At 38.8% G+C, this 22,629-nt stretch overlaps 1 protein-coding gene across 2 annotated transcripts in view; it reads left to right on the top strand.

Annotated features, from left to right (window-relative positions):
• Nucleotides 1-22,629, top strand: part of LOC135415631 (mucin-5B) — a 46,154-nt gene that overhangs the window by 1,968 nt on the left and 21,557 nt on the right. For both annotated transcript variants that reach the window (XM_064657603.1, XM_064657602.1), the window contains exons 2-20: nucleotides 948-1,146; nucleotides 2,709-2,964; nucleotides 3,807-3,921; nucleotides 5,272-5,359; nucleotides 7,047-7,180; nucleotides 7,563-7,788; nucleotides 8,585-8,710; nucleotides 9,422-9,539; nucleotides 10,758-10,896; nucleotides 11,477-11,578; nucleotides 12,615-12,684; nucleotides 12,923-13,060; nucleotides 13,762-13,926; nucleotides 14,761-14,855; nucleotides 15,626-15,752; nucleotides 18,797-19,049; nucleotides 20,026-20,078; nucleotides 20,462-20,562; nucleotides 20,869-21,020. In XM_064657603.1, coding sequence (XP_064513673.1) covers nucleotides 1,065-1,146; nucleotides 2,709-2,964; nucleotides 3,807-3,921; nucleotides 5,272-5,359; nucleotides 7,047-7,180; nucleotides 7,563-7,788; nucleotides 8,585-8,710; nucleotides 9,422-9,539; nucleotides 10,758-10,896; nucleotides 11,477-11,578; nucleotides 12,615-12,684; nucleotides 12,923-13,060; nucleotides 13,762-13,926; nucleotides 14,761-14,855; nucleotides 15,626-15,752; nucleotides 18,797-19,049; nucleotides 20,026-20,078; nucleotides 20,462-20,562; nucleotides 20,869-21,020 — 2,540 coding nt within the window. In that variant the 5' untranslated portion in view covers nucleotides 948-1,064. The remainder of the gene's footprint in view (nucleotides 1-947; nucleotides 1,147-2,708; nucleotides 2,965-3,806; nucleotides 3,922-5,271; nucleotides 5,360-7,046; nucleotides 7,181-7,562; nucleotides 7,789-8,584; nucleotides 8,711-9,421; nucleotides 9,540-10,757; nucleotides 10,897-11,476; nucleotides 11,579-12,614; nucleotides 12,685-12,922; nucleotides 13,061-13,761; nucleotides 13,927-14,760; nucleotides 14,856-15,625; nucleotides 15,753-18,796; nucleotides 19,050-20,025; nucleotides 20,079-20,461; nucleotides 20,563-20,868; nucleotides 21,021-22,629) is intronic.

Raw genomic sequence — 22,629 nt, 5'->3', positions numbered from 1 at the left:
TTTGCTGGGTCTAGGTGAGAGGCTTCCTCTATGTCAGAAGCAGTCCCCCCACGACATGGATGATGTGAAGAAATGCTAGTGTCAACCAAGCAAGTAAATCCCTAGAAGAGACTCTAAAATTACTGATATCAAACATCTGTAACAGGATGTCCTACAGACCGTAGAGCTCATGACTGAATCTGCTGGATTTTTTATGGGTCTGTGATAGGGTATTAAAGTACTTTGAAAGAACCAAGGGATGCTTTTGCAGCAGCATAATTTAAGAGGTGAAGGACTGAATTGTGGTCTACGTTTTGATGGGACTTGGGCACTGCTTCTTTATGATGTTTGGAGAAACCACTACCTCTGTGTGCATAAAGAATAAATTACCTTCCTATGACTGACTGGTATGATTATATCCCATTTGTGCAGTACATGTGAGAATTTTGCACTTTGTGGCCTAATGTTGTTCCTGATCTGTTGAAGCAGTCAGTCTTTGGTCTTTTTTTGTAAGATCTTTTGGATACACTTCTTAAAGGACATGCCCTCCTGCCATAAGATTTTACTCTAAATAAACCATACATTATGCTTGACCTTACAATACTTTTTGCTCTAACATTTAGAGGTCACCATTAGTGATTCAAAGTTAGCAGAGGTAACAAAAAAGTTTTCTTGAGCTGGAGGACTGTGCTGATGTGCAAGCCAGAGCAAAGCTCTGAAAGAGGCCAGTGATTGCTTTTAACTAATCAGAAGTTCTGAAAAAGAAAAACTATTGTTGCCAAAGAAATAACAACAATGTAGGAGGAAGGTGGGGGGACCTATATTAAAAAATGGAAATTAGACAAGGACAACTCTCTTTTCCCATAAAGCAAGAGAGAACTGGATACCTGTCTTTTCTGAAAGACAGAATGTTGCTGGGTGCTAATATGAACAACTGAAAGAAAATTTAATGAAGCTCCACCTTTCAGGGACCCTGCCATCAATGTTTTGTTCTCATGCCAAACTCCTGGACTATAAAAATCTGCCTATAAGCCAAGAAAAAACACTTCCCTGAAAGGATTTTCAAGTTACAGCTCCATGGCAAGATGGGAATAAAAAAGGGGGGATCATTTTGGATCTTCTGCTTAATTTGGAGTTGTTGCAAGGGCAAAGAACCTGTTCAGATAGGTAAGAAAAAAAATCTAATTCTCACATTACTTTCTCTCATTTTGCTCTCCATAGGTGAAAAATAGAGTTGACAAGTTATAATGTGTAACATATTCATGTAAGAGCTGTAGACATGCCAGACACTGTTTAACATTGTACATTTTCATCCTTATTGTCAACCATTTTTTTACTTTTTTACTTCCATTAGTAGGTAGTGTATCAACTATTTTATGTCCTAAGTGACTAATTTTTAAGAGGAGACCCTCTGGATGCAGGTTGCATCACAAAAAAAAAAAAAAAAAGGTGATATCCTTTTCAACACATTTCACTTATATTTTTTATAGAAGGAGTATGTATCATAATGCAGCTAGACTTGATTGACCAGCAAGAAATGTTGCATTAGGAATAATCACATTTTTTGTGGTCTGCTGCACTCTTATCTCCTGGTTTGATTTTGAATGTCTTACACTTTTCCCAGCTGCTTAATGCACAAACAATTCATGTAACAGTTATTGCTGTCTTAGTAATTCTAGCAATTCTACTTCCAAGAATAGCCAAACTTTCTCATTTGCCCTCATTATTGTGTAGAAAAGTGCTAAATTGCCCTACTCCACTTTAGTGCTGCAACAACCTATGGCAAATAACAGTCCCTTTAAAAAGGGAGTGTTTCTGTAAGGACTTCATGGTACTTGAGTTTGTGTTGCACATTTCTAGCATTAAGATCTGAATTTCTCAGTTTTCCCATGGTGGTTCTTAGGCAGGAATATTCAATAATATTTTAGAATTCACTGAGTGCATTAATTTTTTATTACATTGGTTTTTTATTTGATCTATGATGAATGATGCTATGTTGATATTCCTAAACAACACAAAGCAATTTGCCCATTTTCATTTGTCATTCTTTCAGATGAGCCTAGAAGAAATGGTAAACGCATTTTGTAGCAAACATATATGATTTAATTCAGGGTAATTCATGTTGTCTTTGTGAAGCTCAGTGGCATGAAAATGACTTTCTGAAGTGATATCTTATATGCACTTAGGGTATGTATCTATGCATTTGACAGAGGTACAACTTAAAGGTCCAAAACATGAGTTTTGGTTGAGAAGAAAGAACAAGTAGCTCTTAGCTGACTGCTGAAGGTGGTAGCAGCCTCAACCATGAGACCAGTGGCTGCTGTTTTGCTGTAGTCATGACACCTATGATATCTCCTGGAAGGGACTCAATACAAGACTTTGGATGGGTCTACTGTGTAAATACAGACACAATCTTTATGGACAATGGAGAGATGCATGCAGTTTTGAGAATCTTGTTAGGCAGATATGTAAGGTAGGGAAGCTGAACCTGTTCTGCTTCACTGTTAACCTAAAGGAGCCAGGGCTAATCTGCTTACATTGGAGGTATCTCTGTCATTGACTTCAAAAGATCAGGGAGATGAAACTCCTTCCCACAAGCTAGTATCTTCCAGGAGTTATTATTTTTTCCCTTTGAAAAATCTCTCCTTTAATATTTTTCAACAAAAAAAGGGCAAAGCACCTCAAATGGGATGAATTTCTAAGCTCTCTTCCTATGACTTTTTCTTTAGTCCAGGTCTCTACTGTCGGTAGGAGTGAATGTGCCACCTGGGGCAATTTCCACTTTCATACATTCGACCATGTTAAGTTTACTTTTCCTGGAACCTGCACATATGTCTTCGCTTCACACTGCAATGACAGCTACCAGGACTTTAACATTCAGATCAGACGCAGTGACAAGAATAACTTCCTGATCTACTTCACTGTCACCATTGATGGAGTGATCTTGGAGGTGAAGGAGACAGGCATCACTGTGAACGGGAACAAGTGAGTAAAGACTGTACTGTTGTAAGTTGGGCACAATTTTAAGGGCAGTCCTCATGAGAAGCACGGAGTTCTTCTCCTAGCATTTAATTATGAAGGGCCAAGGCAATCTTTGACTCTGGGAAAACCCCTCACAATCTTGTTGGAGAGAAAATTGCAAGCGTATGGGCTGTCTTCTCTTGACAGCCTTCTAGAAACAACCAAATATAGAACAGCATTTGTCACTAGTTGTAATTATAGCACCAAAGCCCATATGTGTCTTCTAAATCAAAGGGACAAGAAATCTCCTAAATTTTAGCCCTTTTCTGAATTTCTAAGTTTTTTAGGCTGTGGGAAAATGAACGGTAATTGTCTTGATAAGAGGGAAAACTAATGTAGGTCTGAGTCGCATCAGTAGGTGAGTAACAGAACAGAGCTCTTTTCACATCTCTGCAAATCCCAAATGTCAAGGAAATCCTGGAGGGATGATGATAATGTGCAGTGTCCTCATGTGGAGGGCATTTTCCCAATATTGTCTTCTTGTTCCTTATAAACTTTTGGGTTAGGTCCTAGGATATGTAAACAAGCAGAGCTCCTTTGGTATCTGTTGAGTGGGTAATGTAGTATCAACAAATGACCAAAATACATTGTGTTGTGGATTAAGGTGGGTCAAAGGTCACAGTGGACAATGTGATCACACCTAAATTCAGTGCATTGGATGGATGGAGGCTGATTTTGAAAAGAGTGTTCCCACATCTTATTTAGTTCTTTTTGACTCTAGGTTTTCTTCCTATATCTCTGTGAGCATTACATCAGTCTTTTTTTTTTTTTTTAATGCAATCCCTTTTGTTCCCTCCAATTTCTAGGATCCCCATGCCCTTCAGCTTGAAGAGCATTCTGATTGAGGACACCTGTACCTACTTCCAAGTCACTTCCAAGCTGGGCCTGACACTCAAGTGGAACTGGGCTGACACTCTCCTAGTATGAACAACCAGTTAGTTGTTTTTCTCCTGGTGAAACTCATCAATGATGAAAAGCAGAGCTGGATGCAGGCACTGTGTTAATGAAAGAAATTGTGGGAGAGAGGTGTCACTGTATCCATAAGCTGATAGGGAAGTACCAAACTAGGTAATAGTTTTGTGGGGCAGGGTCATGGAGTTCATGGAGTCACAACCCCTGGGCATTTCCAGCTGATTTTATGTGACAAAAGTTGCCACTGTTAACCCTGGATGTAACACATCTCTAGTTACTTCCTTGCTCCTTGGGGCACTGACAACAACACAGCTAGTCCCTCCAGCTCTGACTTGCTAATTACCCTCTGTTTCATGCACATCTTGCATGGGAAACTAATCTGTGTGACCTTGTTCAGGCATTGGCCTCTGTCATTCCAAAGCCATGCTATGAGAGAATTCCCCTCTAAAGATCTACCCTATAATATCCTCTTCTTCAACAGTGTATTTACACTTTCGTGTGTGAACACTTATCCTTCACAATCAGGACTGAGATTAACTAAATTGAAATTGTGTGTCATGTTTTATAGTTCAGAGATAGAGAGAGGGTAAAAGGTGAATAGAGAGAAAAAAAACCAGGAAGCAATCAAGTTATACTGAAATTCTGATTTATTGAAGTATTTGCTTCCCTCTTTCCCCTGTACTAATTAATACCTAAAATACTGAATGCAGTACCAGTACATGATTGCAGAGTGGACACAATTTTAGGGTGACACACTTGTAGGAAAAGCATCGCCTTTTTTTTTTGTGGATGTGAGTGATGCCAGTACTATCCTCCGAGTATGTGAGAGTGATTAGGTGCTGTAGTTTTATCTAGCAAGGCAATAGTGTGCTAACCTGGATCTTTATTTCCCCTAACTATGGGCAAAACAAGTAATGCTGGGCAGACCCATCCCTAGAAGTGTTATAAAGGTTTCCATTTACCCTATGGACTGGAAAAACTCTTAGATATGGCTAAAAGCTAACTAGAGGGTGCTTCTTTGCAGCATCCAGCATTAGAGCACAGTTATCTGACCTGCCTGGAGAGGAGCTGTGGTGCCATGCAAGAGGTACAAAATGTCTATATACCGGTGTCTCTATACTAGGAGACACTGGTTCAAGGATTAGTCCAGTGTTCAGCATGCTTCACTTAGCTCTTTAGTAGGTAGGAATGACAGTTGCTAGAGGATTATCTTCACATTTGAAGGTAAGTTTTACGACAGCATTGTAAAAGAAAAGGAAACTGCTACAAATTGGGAATGAGCATTTCTGCATGAATGACTTTGTAACGTGCTGCTGATGTGGAGAAAAGCCTTTAAACTCTGTGTTTCCTCTTTTGTAGCTGGACCTGGAAGAAACATATAAAGAGAAAATATGTGGCCTATGTGGGAACTATGACGGCAGTGAGAAGAATGATTTGATTTTGGATGGTAGGTCATAAATACAGCATATTCCACACAGAACAGACCTCTTAATACATGACATAAAACTTGATATCTGTATATTTAGCAGGGTTTTGGATTTCCTGACAGGCACATAAACATTTTCATATACAGGAGATGTATTTTAAGAGCTTTTGGGATGATTTGGGCTTCTCTGCTCTTTTCAAACTTGCAAGAGTCTCAAACCTCTTTGACCCAAATTAATTGCTTGGCTATCCTGCAGCAACATTGCCAGGTTTCCCATTGATAATAACGTACTTTAAGGAAATGCACGATTGTATTTTCTCTTCTTCCATTTTAATCATTCTACATGTGATGATTTTTGTCTCTGTAATGAAATGAAAGCATCAGAGAAATCACAGAGATTTCATTGAGCATCTTGGAAGAAACTGTGGTGCCATCCACTGACACCTTCAGATATTACAAATAGCTGAGGCTAAGTCCTGCAGAAGGTTGTATGAGTGAAGATAAACCTGCATCTTGAGATATTAGCTGCAGGACTGAAGCCAAGGTAATAACAATATCCCTTAGTATAATACCTTGGCTTCTTAGGTCACCAGAAGAATATGGTCACCTACCTCACCCATTCAGAAAGAATCCTGAGGTTTGATTAAAAGTACCATTTGTAGTAATATATTTGGGGGTCATTTTCATATTTTGTATTAGGTATTGGACACATTTTAATCATGTTTGTGCCCTATACTTCACAAGTGCAATATGTAAAAACTAAAGGTGGCTCAATTTTTTATGCAGAAACAGTTTTCTACTGAGAACCATTGCTCTAAGAAAACCAAACTCTTCTCATATGCATCTTGTTCCATATAAAACAGGTTCCCATGCCTGGGGACCACATGGCCTACCACATCTTTCCTGAGTACAACTTTCTCTCTGGGATGAGCAGGCAGAATTCAGTATACTTGTCCAGGCTAAAATCCACTGCATGTAAGGGTTCAAAATTTCTCATTACCTACAGACTCTTTCCTCTTATCAGGAAGAAAAATCCCATATCTACATGAAGTAGCTCATCTTGAAACTTTGTTCTTTATGTTCTTTAATGTCAGTTGAGATCCTTGGAAAATCATGTGGCTCCAAGAGCTCAGAGCTTTAAAAGATCACCTGTTTCCAAAAACATTAGTGGTAAAGCATCTGAAAACAATGCTTTAGTGGAAATAATTAATATTTAGGGGACTGAGTTAGTATAGGAGAATAGATCTGGTCAGGAATCTGTCTATTAAACATTGGGGGGGAAAAAAAGGTAGAGAATGTTATAGAACATACAAGCCTAAGGCTTTACATTAGGTTCTGATAGTAGAAGGCAAGTTAAAATGTATTACTGTTATACATGCAAATACAAAACTCTGTAAGATCAAATACACCCTAAACAAAACAAAGTCTTTGGAAATGATGAGATGCAATAGAAAGGTCAAGAGTTTCATGTGATTTTAAATTCCCAAGCTGACAGCAGGCCTTGATACAAGTGTGCCATATTCCTGGCTCTAGCTCAACAGAAGTTATATCAGGCTTTCAGCCTTTATAATATGGATGCTGGTTAAATTTGGGCTTTTGGTGAGGTGCATACTGCTTTAGAGACCAAAAATTAAGTGCATCTTTATAGCCCATTAACTGATCTAAAGAATTGCAGGCAGTTACTGACATGCATCTGGGGATTTTGCAGGATATAAAATGCATCCAAGACAGTTTGGGAACTTCCACAAAGTAGAGGATCCATCACAAAAGTGTGCTGATGTGAGCCCAGATGACCATACTGGAAGACATCCTAGGAGGAAAGATGATAGATGCAGTATATACGTAAGTATGTGTGACCAAGAAGTACAACCCCTCCTGAACTACAGTGCTGGAGAAACTGTGTTGAAACATGTGCTAATTACAGAGCAAGCACTAAACTGAATTTTTCAGGACTTTACACATGAATTTGAGCAAAATGCTGAAAGAATATCCTATTATAGTGTTAGAGAAATAGATAGCAGGAGAATGCACAATTGAATGACAGCTTCCAGTCCAAGAAAAAAACCTCATGACAGAAAGTTAAACTGGATAATCTCCTGAGGTTCCTTCCAACTTGAATTATCCTGTGGTCCTGGAATTTTGTCATCAATGAAATCTTGTATATCCATAAACCCGAGAGGTGGTCAAATGTCAAGTATAGCTTTTTTTTTTTTTTTTTTAACAGAAAAAAAGATGCAAGAAACTTATGTCCCGTTTTGGAAACTGCCCCAAAGTGGTTGCATTTGATGACTACATAGAGACCTGTGCTGAAGATATGTGTCACTGTGCAGCTAATTCTTCTCACTCTGATCTGGTTTCCAGCTGCATATGCAGCACTTTAAACCAGTACTCTCGAGACTGTGTCCTGAGGAAGGGAGACCCTGGAGAATGGAGAACCAAAGAACTCTGCTGTAAGTAACTACTGTTCTGGAGATTTCTCTCAGGCTAGACATTTATGCAAGTATTCTGATTCCAGTGGAGCAAAGCTAGGGGCTCTGTTAACTACTGTGAATCAATCTGTAGAAGTACTTAGGCAGAAACATTGTTAGTGGAAAAGCTTCTACAAATTTAATTTGATTTTGCCTCTTGAATTAGAACTATAGCTTGATGTAGCCCCCCTCCTTCTTGCAAGTAAGTTTTCTCCAGTTCTTTTTTTGAATTTTACCATGCACAGTTAAGTCATAAATAACCTTGTTTCAAATGTTGACAACTAGACAGAAGTAGTTACTGAAAAGTATAATATGTTTGTACTTAGTTTATCCTGTGCTTTCTTACTCAGTAGTCCAGTTACCAAGCAGGAAATCACTGTAAATCCAGGGGGAAAGCTACAGGTAGTTCACCCAAACTGCTGGTGTGGATTGGGATAGAAAATTCATGCCAGAATGACTAATGCTTCAGGCAAAAATAAACCATTATGACTCCATAAATGAATCTGGTGTTCATTGCTTCTATCACGACATCAGCCAACCTTGAGCTAGTAAGATAATGTAAAACAGCTCATATTTCCCAGCAGTACTGTTTTGTCTGCAGGTAAAGTAAAAGTGGCCATAAAAAGTTCCTTTAGAGGTTGAACAAACATGACATATCTGGACAGAAGGTCTTGCAAATGAGATAAGCAGGAAAGGAGGAAGAAGGAGTCAGGTACAATGATTTGAGAGATCTTATAAGTACATCATTAACAGACTCCATTTTCATTTGATCCTGCAGATCAGGAATGCCCAAACAACATGGAGTACATGGAATGTGGAAACTCCTGTGCTGACACATGTGCAGATCCAGAAAGGAGCAAGATTTGTAAAGCCCCATGTACAGATGGCTGTTTCTGTCCTCCCGGTAAGGCAGTTCACTTCTCCCAGCGATCACACACATCGGGGGACAAAGGGGAGGTTGTTCCCTTTCTTTAGCATTTTACGCAACAAATAAACTGTTTCTTCTAGCATAATTAAAAAACTTTCTTCTTGGAAGAATCAGATCTCTAAAGATTCAAGATCCTGACACTGGAGGAGGAAAGGGAAAGATTTCTAAGTACAAGGCAGAAAAAAAATTGTGCGGATGTAGAAAGTAAGAATTCTTACTCTAGAAGTAAGAATGCAGATGAAGATGTCTGGTGAGGTGCCTCCCTGTTGTGAGACTAGATCTTGATGTAGGTTAAGTGACACATAATATAAATGCATTTCCAGGTATGTGCATGTGTAAATTTGTACGTGAAATAGAGTCTAAGATGAGGTTCTGGTTTCTGTTAGATTCACTATTAGAAAAGAATGGAAACTGGCTTACATCCTTGCAATCTGACACTAGATAATCCTGTGACAGAGGAAAAATTTCATAACAGTAAACATTCTTTGAGTTCTTCATTGCTTTGATTTGAGCTCTAGTAAGAAATATTTCCCATCCATTAACATCTGGGGTGTTTTCCTTAAAACGTATCCCATTCGTTCAAAGAAGTGCTGAATACTCCTGAGTGTTTTTCCGTACTCTAATCTTCCTTGATGGTGTTTCCCAGACTCACCAAAGCAATATTAACTAGCCAATGTGTCTGAACAGGAACGATCCTTGATGACCTCGGTGGCAAGAAATGCATCCCCAGAGACAGCTGCCCCTGTATGTTTCAAGGCAAAGTCTACTCATCTGGAGGAACTTACTCCACTCCCTGCCAAAACTGGTACTGATGTGATCCTGATTGCACTAACAAGGCAGAAGTATTTATTTCTGAGCATTGATGAGTTCCATTTTGTACTTTTCTCATTTCTTTTTTCCTTTTCCCGATATTTATCTTAAATAACAATGCAAAGCTTGGGTCTGAATTTCAACAATACAGGAAAATTTAGAGGTAGTCCTCAACCTCACACAGTTATTACCACTCTCACTTGAAAATGGTTGTGAAAACTGAGCTTGAGATTTCAGAATGCAGAAAAATGAGACTCTCTGCTGGTTAATTCAGAGACATTGGCCACTAGAGCGAGGCGAGAAGTCAGACCATGTTAATAAGTGACATTTTCAACAATCTCTGGGTTTACAAAGGCTGTATAAAGGCCTGAATCTCAAAAATCATGATCCTTGAAAATGATTTGATTTAGAAAAAACCTGGTGGCTTGAACCCATCTCCACTCTGCACTAGCGAAAGTTGATACAACTTTAGGTATATTATTCTCAAAACAGTTTTATTTCTTGCTCTGATACCCATCTGGTGAATGAACAGTTGTATATGTTATTTGAGCTCCTGTGACACAGTATCATTTCTTGACCATAGGCCTGACCTTTATGTTAGGGAGGAGTGAAATGTGTTGTGATGCATGATGGGGTAGATGTTCTGCAAATTCTTTTGGATTAATATTTCCTGCAATTTTGAGTAACTGAAATTAATGGGCTTTGGGTGGTTCCCATGTAGTCACATCCTCACTTACTCCTCTCAAAGCCTGACTATGTGGCAGGACTGTTTTCCTCTTGTGTGCACAGGTGTAAGAATTATAACTGCTCGTTATCTCAGGTCCTCCACAATTAGCTGCCAAAATGTTGCATCAGCAACTTGCTGAATAGTTGCATCAGTAGCACAAAATGTAGCAAGATCCTGTTGGAAGTTCTTTCTTTCTTTCCTTAAAAGGTCAAGTAAACAATTTAGGCCCTGAAAAACATTTCTTGCTTGACCATCTGAGTGTCTCTGTGAGGGAGTTAGTTCAAAGCCCAGGGCATTTCACTCTCTCATTGAGAGTCATTCAAACTTCACACTTTAAGGGCCTTAAGTCTTCTTCCCACCTGGTTTTAATGAGAAGACAAGGTAAAAAGACAAAGTGAGTGCACCTGTGCAGATTCAAATGGCATATCACCTTTTCTCCCTTGAAGCTGTGTTTATTCTAACTGCTGTTTTTTGGGTTTTGCACAGTACTTGCAAAGGAGGCCACTGGAGCTGTATCTCTCTGCCCTGTTCAGGAAATTGCCACATAGATGGAGGATTCCATATAACAACATTTGATAACAAGAGATTCAATTTTCATGGCAACTGTCATTATGTCCTAGCTAAGGTATGAGCAATCTCCCATTTCAATCCTAAATCTCTTGAGTAGCATAAGGCATTAAACTGTGCTGGAGCTTTATATGACTTAATTTTATTAAATGACACCAATTTAGCAAAGCACTTCAACACATACTCAGTCTCAAACCCCATAAATTTTTGAATTTGCAATGAATGGCATGTCAATTGCTGATGCTTAGCTTCAAAGTTTTGCAGCTTCAACATAGTTGTATTTTTTTTAATTGAAATTATTTTCTTAATTGATGTATTAGTGTAGATTTAAGCATTTCTTCTGAAGTTTTCTTTACGTGTGATTGTCAAAAGGAAGTGGATGAGCAAAAATTTCCACAAAAAGGTTGAATATGACTGTCTGCAAATATGAGATCCACACAGGCTGATAGCAAGGAAACAGAGTGCACAGGAAAGTTAATGAACATTATTGATTTTGGCAATGAAATACAGTTTGCAGTTAGAGATCAAATACTCCTATTCTTTCCTTATTCCATCTTAGCCTTTCAGAGATACTTTTTTCCCTTCTAGCTCCCATCCTGTAACAATGTCTGCACATCCCTTTTTTCATATCTTTTCAGAACAGGGATGACACAATAGTGGTGATTGGAGAGATCATTCAGTGTGGGACATCAAAGACAATGACTTGCTTGAAGAATGTATTAGTTACACTAGGAAAAACTGTGAGTAATTGGCTTTAATTAGTGACACATAATAGATCACTTTTATTCGGGTTCAAATATGTGATTTCTCTAACACAGTGGACTCATTTTGGTCTGTTGCTGTCCTGAGATGGGAAGATTAATACCAGCAGATGATGCAGTGCATGTGTTTGTTAGGCTTCTCCTGTAAGAGTTATTTCTTTTCCAGTTCTTTTGGATTCTTTTCCATTTTCTTTAGAGGTAGATGTCTAAAAATTATCCTAGTCAAGTTTCCTTCTCTTTTTCATGACTTCAAACTTTTTCATTTGTTTCTTTTTGAAAGATTGAGTCTTTTAAAAGAAAAGATCCCCTTTATTTTACAACAGTTCTGAGTCCTCAGGTTTTTCCTAATGCAGTGACCGAAGTAGCAGAATTCTCCAAATGAAGGCCAAAGGCTTCTACTGAAAATTATGGCATGATTCACACTAAATTCAGAGGAAGCTGAGTTAGGATTGGTATTTATACACTCCTAAAATTATACAGATCTATTTGGCACACCTGAAATTTAGCTGTTGCAGTCCTAACCTTGTTAGGAAGTTTGACATCCTAACCTACTTCTATAGTCAATAAAGGAAGATGGGGATCTCCAAAGGACAAGTTAAGTCAACCCACCTAAGGTATGAGGTGTTCTTTTGGAGGGGCCTATCTCCCTCCATTGATTACTGAGGGAGTCTGAGTCAGATAGCTCTCATTTTGCATATGTTACATTTCCAGTGAGATGGATCCAAACCTACACAGAACATCTCACATGCAGTTCTAAAAAGATGGCTCACCTTTTAGGTGTATGAGAACATTCAATCAAAACTGTTGATTATAGAGAGGGGTTTTCATTTTTTGTTAAGGCCTAGAGATTTTCCTTGCATTATTTTATGGTGTCTGGACACTGAGTTACATTGACCACAGAGGTGATCAAGTTCTGAAGACACTATTCCTTGATGCTTAATGAAGTTTGTCAGGTTGCTGCTGTCTGTCATGTCATATGCATTCACTACTGCAGGCTTTTTTCTTTTCCCTGCAGACTATAAAAATATGTTCCTGTGGAAATATCTACATGAACAATTTCATTGTGAAGCTGCCAGTAAGGAAAGGTAAATGCCCTTCTTCACAGCTTCCCCACAGTAGCCTACATGTGTTTGCAGAGGGATTCCTGCTCCTTTCTCTGAAAAGAACTGATTCTGCTCATTGTTAGGTGGAGACTAGGCTAGGTCTGGGACTCCCTGGGAATTCCTGTGTTACACTGGATGCATTGGTAAATGGATATTCCTGTTTACTCAGTTTCATAAAAATTTGCAAGTGCATACATTCCTTTTTTTCTTTCTTCTTTAGGTGGCATCACCATCTTCAGACAATCTACATTTTTCATCAAAATCTTGAGCTCAGCTGGGGTACAGATTCGAGTGCAAATGAAACCTGTAATGCAGCTCTCCATAACAGTAGATCATTCTTTTCAGAATCGTACATCTGGTAGGACACATCATCCTCTTTCAGTTTTCTCTTAAACTGAATTATAGCTGCTTGTCTATCTCTTTAAGTGAAAAAAATATTTGATTTTATATTCACTTTGGTATGTTACAGCTGCTGGTTAGATCTGTAGCTGTCCTGAAACAAAGCATTGGCTAAATCCTTCAATTTGCTGAAGAAAATTAGATCATCCCTGTGATGTTTTGTGTGTACGGGTCTTTTAGACTCTATCTCTTAAGTAGGCCTTCATTAGAGACTTGTGAAATACAGACAATGTACTGGGGTTTGCCACCAATCTCCTGTTTACATCATTTAAGCTTTCTGTGCTTCTGTTTCCTATCTGTGAAATGGGATTACATTCTGTCTTTCTGACCCATTTTGTTTTTCTTTTGTTATTTCCTTTGCTTATAAGCCTTTGGGGAAGATACTTCTCTGTCTGCTAGTGTTCACTGAAGCACATTCAAGCAGCTTCCAATCTCTGTGCTATCACTAAGTGCTACTGTAATGCAGAAAAATAATAATTACACTCTAAAGACAGTGTCTTATCTGATTTGTGGGAACATCAGGAAGTCTCTGAAGGAAAATGGGTTTCTCTTAGGCAAGGTCCATTATAGAGCTGAGTGTTCATCTAGAAGCCACTCCTTTTTCCATGCATGTAGTGATTTCTTCTTTTCTTTTCTTTCCCCACTACCCCCCGACACAAGGTCTTTGTGGCAATTTCAATAACATCCAGACTGATGACTTCAGAACAGCCACTGGAGCTGTGGAAGATTCAGCTTCTGCTTTTGGTAACTCATGGAAAACTAGAGCCAGCTGTTTTGATGTTGAGGACAGCTTTGAAGATCCTTGTTCGAACAGTGTGGATAAAGGTACCACGCTTTTCATCTCTAGTTTATCAGTGCTAAATAATTTTCACATGATCAAAAAAGCTTTAGAAATCTCATAAACATCAAAACCCACTGCCTTTGAGGCTATTACTAGAGAGGACACATTGGGTTTTGCAGGTCTTTAAGATTACAACTTTGGTTTTAAAACAAGAAACAGCACTGCTGGAGAAAGAGAGCCAACACCTTATTCACTGATGACTTGAAAAGCACACACAGCATCAATGAGAGTGATTTAGGTTTAAGGTAGAGCATACTTGGTTGTCAACATTTGGGCAAGTTCTGCATCCAATCTGGTTGCTACAGCTGAAGTCAAAAGGAAGAAATTATCAACAATACTGACTTAGGCAAGCGTTGTACTGTAATAGGTGCCCTGTCTGATTTATCACTCTGACTGGATTTGGATATATATAGGGTTCAGACTGTGCTCTCCTGGGTATTGTCACATGCTATTAAAGCTGCAGCTCCCTGATTATTAGATGCTTGATGTTATTGCTTGACTATAAAAAATTATCTGACTGTAAAGAATTAGGAAAGTGTGATAAAAACCAATGCAAATGGGAAGGTATTGTAGATGTTCTGCAAATCCAGCTGCAGTAGTAATGTTAGCACTTGGAAAGTGAAACCTTCCTTTTAGGAAGATGGCTGCTCACCCATCAAACTATGCTTATCACTTTGATGTGTTAATGACTTGTATTTCCATCCAGCACTATCTAAATGATTCAGGTCATTCTACTTCTATGTGGTACCAGATAAGAATATTGATTCAGATAGTAATGTGGTTTAAGTGACTATGGACAATATTTTTGCTCACTTCAGAAAAATTTGCCCAGCATTGGTGTGCTCTTCTGTCTAATACAAGCAGTGTGTTTGCTGCCTGCCATTCTGTTGTAGACCCTTCTGCGTACATCAAGGTAAGCACTGGTCTAAATGGGTTGTTTAATCTAGTCCAGAGACTGATCTGCCATGAAGGTCACCTGGCCTAGGGGAGTGAAAGAGGTTACAATAGTGTCTGTTCCCAAAGAAGTTCACTGATGCTGATTAGAAAAATAACAAAATCAGAGTTTATGCAAGGTAAGATGGATCTTTTTGGCTGCAGCCCTGGAAATAATTGTGACTGTCACCACCGACATCTGTTGCACAACCTAGAAGCAAATACTAAAAATGAGTTCAAGATTTCAAAGTTTCAAAGAGTGAGAATTGTTCACTCTTTGAAAAGCAAAGTCAGCGCTCTGTGTTTCTGTTGCAATTGTCATGTAATTGAGTGTATCTTATCTACACACTAGATACGTACACAAGTGCCATCATCACTGTGCAACATTTTCAGTTATGTATATTTTAAGATGACATATTTTGACATGTCCTAGATTGTACATCCTCATGGGAGACTGGTATAGACATTTCTTAGTGTTTTAATGAACTATAGGTGCCCTTATCTTTCTTATTTTTCATTTCTTCATGAGTGTTAGACATAATGTCACTACAGTTTCTGTCATGGATTTGCTAGTTCTCAGGTTTGCATAGTATTTCATCTGCATACATTTTCTCTTGGAGATATTAAGTTTCATTGGTAATAATGCTTTTAAAAAATATATTTGTTGACTATCTTGTGAATTGCTATATGTTTCCCTGCTTCTTCTATGAGCTGGACATAATAATGCCTATGTCCTTTCCTGTCCTTTAGAAATGCATGTATGACACCTGTAATGCTGAGAAGAGTGAAGTTGCACTGTGTAGTGTGCTCTCTACTTACTCCAGAGACTGTGCTTCAGCAGGCGTGTCCCTGAAGGGCTGGAGGCAGGGCATCTGTGGTATGTGTCCTAGAATACCTTGGGGGAACAGCTTCAGGAGAGCCCATTTTTTGTCAGCTAGTGTCTTTTGTGTTTAGTCATCAAGTTAGAAAGTCTTTGAAAAAACAGAATAAGCATATATTCTATAAAGTTCTTCTTCCTGCCAAAGCCAGTTCATGGCTGCTTCATACTTTTATGATGCATATTCCTTGTGTAAAATAAAAGCTGAATTCAGTACTCAGAGAAGCAAAATAGTATAAGGTGTATTAATCACATCAAAACAGGATTTAGGGTTAATTTCACTTTAGATTTAGCTAGCAATTAGGTTACTTTTGAACACATGGCCTTCCCCATGTATTTTAATTCTGATACCTTTTTTTGCAGCCCTCTTTCAGCCCTCTTGTCTCAGACATTCCCCATACAAATGATATCACTCTCATTAACTGCATTTTTCCATGTTACAGTAAAATAGTAATTTTTTAAATAAATATGTATTGGTGATATATGAGAGGGTGAAAGTGTTTGAAGGCATTTTCAGCTCAGGACTATCTAACAAATGAACAAAAGTTTCTTGGACATACACATTGTCACTAAATCCTGAGTCTAGAGTCCACATATGTATATATCTCCCTTTGGCACTGCCAGAATTTATTATAAGATAATATCAGAGCTGAGAATATAACTTGAAAGTCCCATATTCTGAATTTTACTTCAACATTTCCAGTTTTTCATTGATGGTCAGATAGTTCAAGAGAGATTTGCTTCTATCAACAAGAAAATAGATATATTGGTTTCCTGACTAATAGCACATCTGAACAGAAAACATTGCAACAGTTATGTTTATGCAACTTTGATGCAGCTATGATCTATTTAATTGCCTGACTTAGAGGCTAGCTGGGATACTTAATAAAGACTAGCAATTTAACTTGTATGGTGTGTTGTCAAAGGCATTTAAGACTGTGCTAAGAACCATTTCACAAACCTGTGCTGAAATATTCAGAGGAACACAGTCTGGTGCACAGTAAATAGTCCTAGAAGCATGAAGATTTATGTACTAGACACGGCCACTGTTTATTGAAAGCTCTGTTCCCAACATGGAATTACTGACATTTTTCATGGCAAATCAAGACTGGCTTGCAGCATGGGTTTGACTGAAATCTGTGGACTTAAGTCACAGTAGGTAATATTGACTCAGCGCAGTAACCTTGGGAAAAAATGTCAATGGCTTAATCAGCACAATCATTTCAGGCCTTATTTAAGAAGAAATAATCTTTTGGGAACATGCCTGTGATAAGAGTGAAGGTTGCACTACTCATGAGTGAAAGAACAAACGGGAAACAACAGTCACTCTCAGAGTTCTATCCCAGTGTGGGGGGTGGAAAGGCTGTTCCAACTCCTGCAGCTGTGTCCACTCTGCTAGGCTGCAGGCAGCATCCAAGGCAGGTTATATCCCAGGTGGATGCCTACACTGCAGTAAGTAGAGTGTATGAAATAAGTAAAGCCTTCTAGGTAATTGTTGGCTGTGCCTTACACAATCTTTAGCAGAGGGATGAACCACTACTTGAGTTACTGGTTACCCAGCAGACCGCTGGGGTTTGTAGTCTTTGCTAAATCATAGAACTGCTTTTTTAGCGCTCCTCGTGCAAGCTAGCGTGAAGATATCTTTGGTATGCTCATGTTCTCTGCACTCTTGCCTCCAGTTATATGTACTCTAAGATGGCAAATCTCTGACCATGAGTACTGTAAGCAAATAACCTTCCTCCTACAAGATCTTGCTTTACCAAAAGAGATATTTTTCCTCCACAAAAAATTAAAGTGAGAAAGTAAACACATTATTTTATTGCAATAATAGCTACCAATTGAGACAGATATAAATTCATGTTCAGCATCCTTATTAATATCTTTCTTATTTGGCCTATTTTGTTTTACAAATACCAGTTGCTGCATCTTCAAAGGATGCCTATAAAGTAGGAGAATATGGCTTGCCCGATTTATACACAGGATATTGTGTTTGCTCCAGCTAGGACCAGAAAATCAAATGGGTTTTGTTGGTAGAGGTGCTGTTTTTGCATGTGTACACAAGCCTAGGATGCTAAGTAACCTAAGAAAGTGTACTATGGTTATGGACTGGAAAACCATACAAAGGTTTGTTTAGGCATGGAACATATTGCCAATATGTTGTTAGTATTGCTGGAAAGTTGATTAGCACAATTGCTCATGAACAACTCCTCTGTACTTTCTAATACATCTGAAAAAGAGCTGTGGGATTAAATCTGCAGATGTGAGTTAGAAAGAGGCCCAACATGACTAGATCTCCATTTTTCATTGCGTTTCAGAGGAATTTGGATGCTAGACTTTCTTGAAAACCACAGCCTTAATGTGGACGATGTTTTCTGACAGAATTTGGTGTCATCCCTATGGATCACTACTGCAGATTTTATGACAGAGTTTTGAAGGTGTTGCATGTTGGCAGCCTATGAAAATTAAACAGCTTTTCACTGTCTTACAGGGTTAGTTGAGCTCTTCAGATTTTGGTATTTAACTGTTTGGTCCATCCAGAGGTCTTAGAAACTATTGTTTCTCATTTGCCCAGAGGAGGACAACAGAGTTTTCCTCAAGACATCCACGAAAATTGAAACACACTTTCATTGGCAGCATCAAATGATTAATAAGTTCCTTGTCGCCACTCATTTAACATCAAAATTCGCCTCTTACAAAATATGCTCATTTCCCAGCTATTCCCAGCAAAAGAAATCTTTAGTAAAGGTCAGAAAACTAATTTTTAACTACAGAGACAAGTCAGAAATTACTGTTTTCAGTTCTTGGCAGAAGATAGAAATGTAAATTCTTCAAATTACAAAATACATACCCTGCTGATTATCTCAGTATTCAGTGTTATGTAGTTCAGCCTACGTAAGCAGACTTCCCCCAGAACACTGGGAGACAAGGTCTTCTAGTTTGGTAGCAGCACATTTATGGTTACTAATGTGCAGAAAGCCACATTAACAGCATGAGAGATGATTGCACAAAGAAGGCCATACATTCCTTTTATTTCTTTTACAAAGATCCCTCTGAGGAGTGTCCTGAGACTATGGTTTATAACTATAGTGTGAAGTACTGTAACCAGTCTTGCCGCTCACTGGATGAACCTGATCCGCTGTGCAAAGTTCAGATCCCTCCTATGGAGGGCTGTGGTTGCCCTGAAGGGACCTACCTAAACGATGAAGAGCAATGTGTAACTCCAGATGACTGTCCCTGCTACTACAAAGGCAAGATTGTTCAACCTGGCAACTCCTTCCAAGAGGACAAACTGATGTGGTAAGCTTCTGTGGTGATGCAAAGGCTGCTGCATGCCTGGGAATGTCAGGGCTCACTGGGAAAGTCTCTGCTCCAATCCATAAATGGTATAATTTTACAGTAAGGAATAATGATTAATTTCTCCTAGACTGTACCAAAGCAAATATTCCAATATCAAGGCAGGAAATGCAGCCACAGCAAATGTTAAGATCTTATATTCCTTCTAGCAAGCAAGAACCTGAAAACGTGTTGAGTAGAGCAATATTTGTAACCTATCTCTATGCAAAGTACTTTGTTGTGTCAAAGTATCCATACACAATGAGAGCAAATTTCCTAGAAGACAGAGGGCTCAGGAGAGTTTCAGGCTTTGAAATGGAAAAGCAAAGTGAAAACCACCCTCCAATACACCATACTGTAGGCTATTTAAAAACCAAAAATGGTCCAGGAAAAAAACCCAACCCCAAATCTCAGTTTTTAAAGTGGAAATACTAAAAATAGTACAATTAATTTGCATCTGCAGCGAAAAAAAATTGTCATTTTCTCATTTTCAATCACTTTAGGGCAGCAATGCAAACAAATACCAGAAGGCTGTTTTATTATCTTCAGATGTTTATATATTCTCTCTCTCTCTCTGTCTTCCAACTGAGGACTCTAGACTATTTTATAAACACATATTCATTTAGTAATTTAAGAGGTCTCTTATTTAATAAAGTATTATTCTAATCTCATGGAGTGGAAAATAAATGCTTAGGAAAAGCTTGATTTAGGGAAAATGTATAGTAAATCAATGACAGATAAAGGAAAAATATTTAAGAGCAGGGTCTCTTAATCTTCCTTCAGGGAATGGTAATTCATGTCTGTGAAACTGATAGCTGTACCAAATATTCATTTTGATAGGAATTTGAATGTGACTAGTGAAGCTTTACAGTGCCTTTTTCTCTCGTGAGGGAGAAACGGGCAAAGAGCTGATGTGTTTCATTTTATGGAATCTCTTTAGCAAATGCATTCAAGGAAGATTAGACTGCATTGGAGAAACCATCCTGGTAAAAGGTGAGATTCTTTAAAATAATGGCATTATGATGTCAGCTAGTATTTATAAGATTTTTCTGTGTTATCTCTCACTTTCTGTAACATTTGGTATTCTGCACATTTCTTTCATTCTCCTTGAAATGTGCTGGTTATTGATAATATTTGTCTTTGTAAAATGTCACCATCCTTACTGGATGCTTTAAAAGATGAGGATACTTCCCAAAGCTTTGAAGTTATCTGCCTTCTCCCTGCACTGTTATTGAGCAGAAGCAAAAGCTATTAGAAACTTTAAATGAGAACCACTTACTGCCCTCTGAAATGCTCTGGCTAGTTTTACAATTGCTGGTGGCATCCTTATTGCTTTCACTAAATTACCTTCCTAAAGTGTTTTCTTCCTCCTATAGATTGCCCAGCTCCTATGTATTACTTCAACTGCAGCTCCGCAGGTCCCGGGGCGATCGGGTCGGAGTGTCAGAAAAGCTGTAAGACGCAGGACATGCACTGTGTAAGGACTTCACCTCCTAGCAGGAACATGGGGCAACATGACTGTGCATGTGTGATTGTCCTTAACAAACACTGATGGTAACATGTTATGCTGTTCACAAACTGGTTGCTTTACTGATCACATAGCAGCTATAGCTAACAGCTAAAAATGTAGCTGTGATACTTGTAGCTTGATTGTCACTAGCTTACAGTTAAGGAATTTTTTTAAAAATCTAGAAGTTTGGCATCCAGAACTAGCACCTCTGCTGGTTCCCTGTTCTTTCTGTGCATTAAGGAATTGACTTCTGTTTCATCTTTAAACGTGCAGTATGTCACAGAATGTGTTTCTGGCTGCATGTGTCCTGATGGGCTGGTATTGGATGGCAGTGGAGGATGTATTCCCAAAGATCAATGTCCATGTGTCCATGGAGGACACTTTTATAAACCTGGAGAAACCATCAAAGTGGACTGCAACACATGGTATGTTATTCCAGGGAGTTTTGTTTTATAAGAAAATATGTTAAAATTGTCCTTGCATAGTGCACCCAGGGGGCAGGATGCACTTTGGAGCCATACTCTTCATCATTAGAACCATCAGACTTCTTGTAAAAATAACAGGGAAAATATTTCTCTGCAACCCACTGCAGGAGCCTGCACCTGGGGAGAACACGTACCAAGATCTTCTGTCAAACCATTTCCATCCTTTTCTGCTTTCACACTAGCTTCAGAAATAACAGCCTTACCCTAGTTGGTCTGTGTTTGCTCCTTCAATAAGGGGGAATTGAGTCTGTGTCTATGGGGGCACAACTGAACTCTAGAAAAGGATTGAATTTAGATACATGAGCAATTGCAATGCTCCATCCTCATGACTTGCAGTGCTTCCAGTCACATGGTTCTCAAGATAAATGAATTCTCTAGTTGCTCCAATTTCTGGTATAATGCTGCCATAGATTTCACTGTTGTTACTAATCATGGTGGGTAAAATGCTTTGAATCCTTATTCATTATTTAGTGAGGATGAGACTGTATAGTTCTGCCAAGAGGAAACACTTTAGTCAAAGCACCATTGGTACAGGCAATCAAGTTTAACGTGTAAAGTCAAAGCCTGGTAAGCAGTTGTTGCTATTGCAGAGTCATTAAGAAGTTTTATTGCAGCAACAGCTTTGTTTTCTTATGAGTACAGTACACACATGGGAAAAAACATGCATTCTCTGTGTCAAAGGTATAACAACAAAAATTTTCTGTCTGCAATCCTCCTGAACTAGAGGTAAGGTTTGTCAAGGTTTGGTGGGTTGACCTTTGCTGGACATCAGGTGCCCACCTAGCTGCTCTATCACTACCCTCCTCAGCAGGACAGCATTGGGGAGAAAATAAGATGGAAAATCTCATGGGTCAAGATAAAGAGAGTTTAATAAAGCAAAAGCAAAGGCTGTGTGCAGAAACAAAGGAAAATAAAATATTTATTCCCTATTTCCCATCAGCAGGTGATGTCCAGCCACTTCTCAGGAAGTAGGGCTTCAGTATGTATAGCAGTTGCTCCCTAAAAAAAAATCATAAAACAAATGGCCCCTCACCCTCTCACACCACCCCATACTCTTAGCTTTTATTACTGAGCAGACATCACATAGTTTGGAATATCCCTTTGGCCAGTTTGGGACAGCTGTCCTGTCTCTGTCCCCTGTCACGACCTTGCCTACCCCCTAGCCAGCTGGTAAGGGGGGGATGCTTGAAGAGACAGCCTTAATGCTGTTCAGCAACAGCCAAAACACTGGGGTGTTACTAATGCATTTCTAGATGCCAATGCAAAGCTGCTGTGGGAAAAAATTATCTCCATCTCAGCCAGACCCAACATCCAAGGGAAGACAGAGATAATATTTTGTTTACAGCACTGTAGTCAGGAACAGAACTGACCACATGGTCTCTCAAGAATTAATATTCAGAAATGGTTGAAATATTCAGTTCTTCATCTTGAATCTGTCTCTTAAATCCCCACTGTCTCCTGCCAGGACTAAGTGATTTAAAATGTATTTGAAAGAAAAAATAGAGTAAAAATAGACAAAGTTCAAATGTGTCTGGGTAGTAAACATGAA

Source organism: Pseudopipra pipra, chromosome 6 (genome assembly GCF_036250125.1).
Source record: "Pseudopipra pipra isolate bDixPip1 chromosome 6, bDixPip1.hap1, whole genome shotgun sequence".
Lineage (NCBI taxonomy): Eukaryota > Metazoa > Chordata > Aves > Passeriformes > Pipridae > Pseudopipra > Pseudopipra pipra.
Note: the sequence above shows the minus strand (reverse complement) of the source record. Positions and strands in the feature narration are given on the sequence as shown.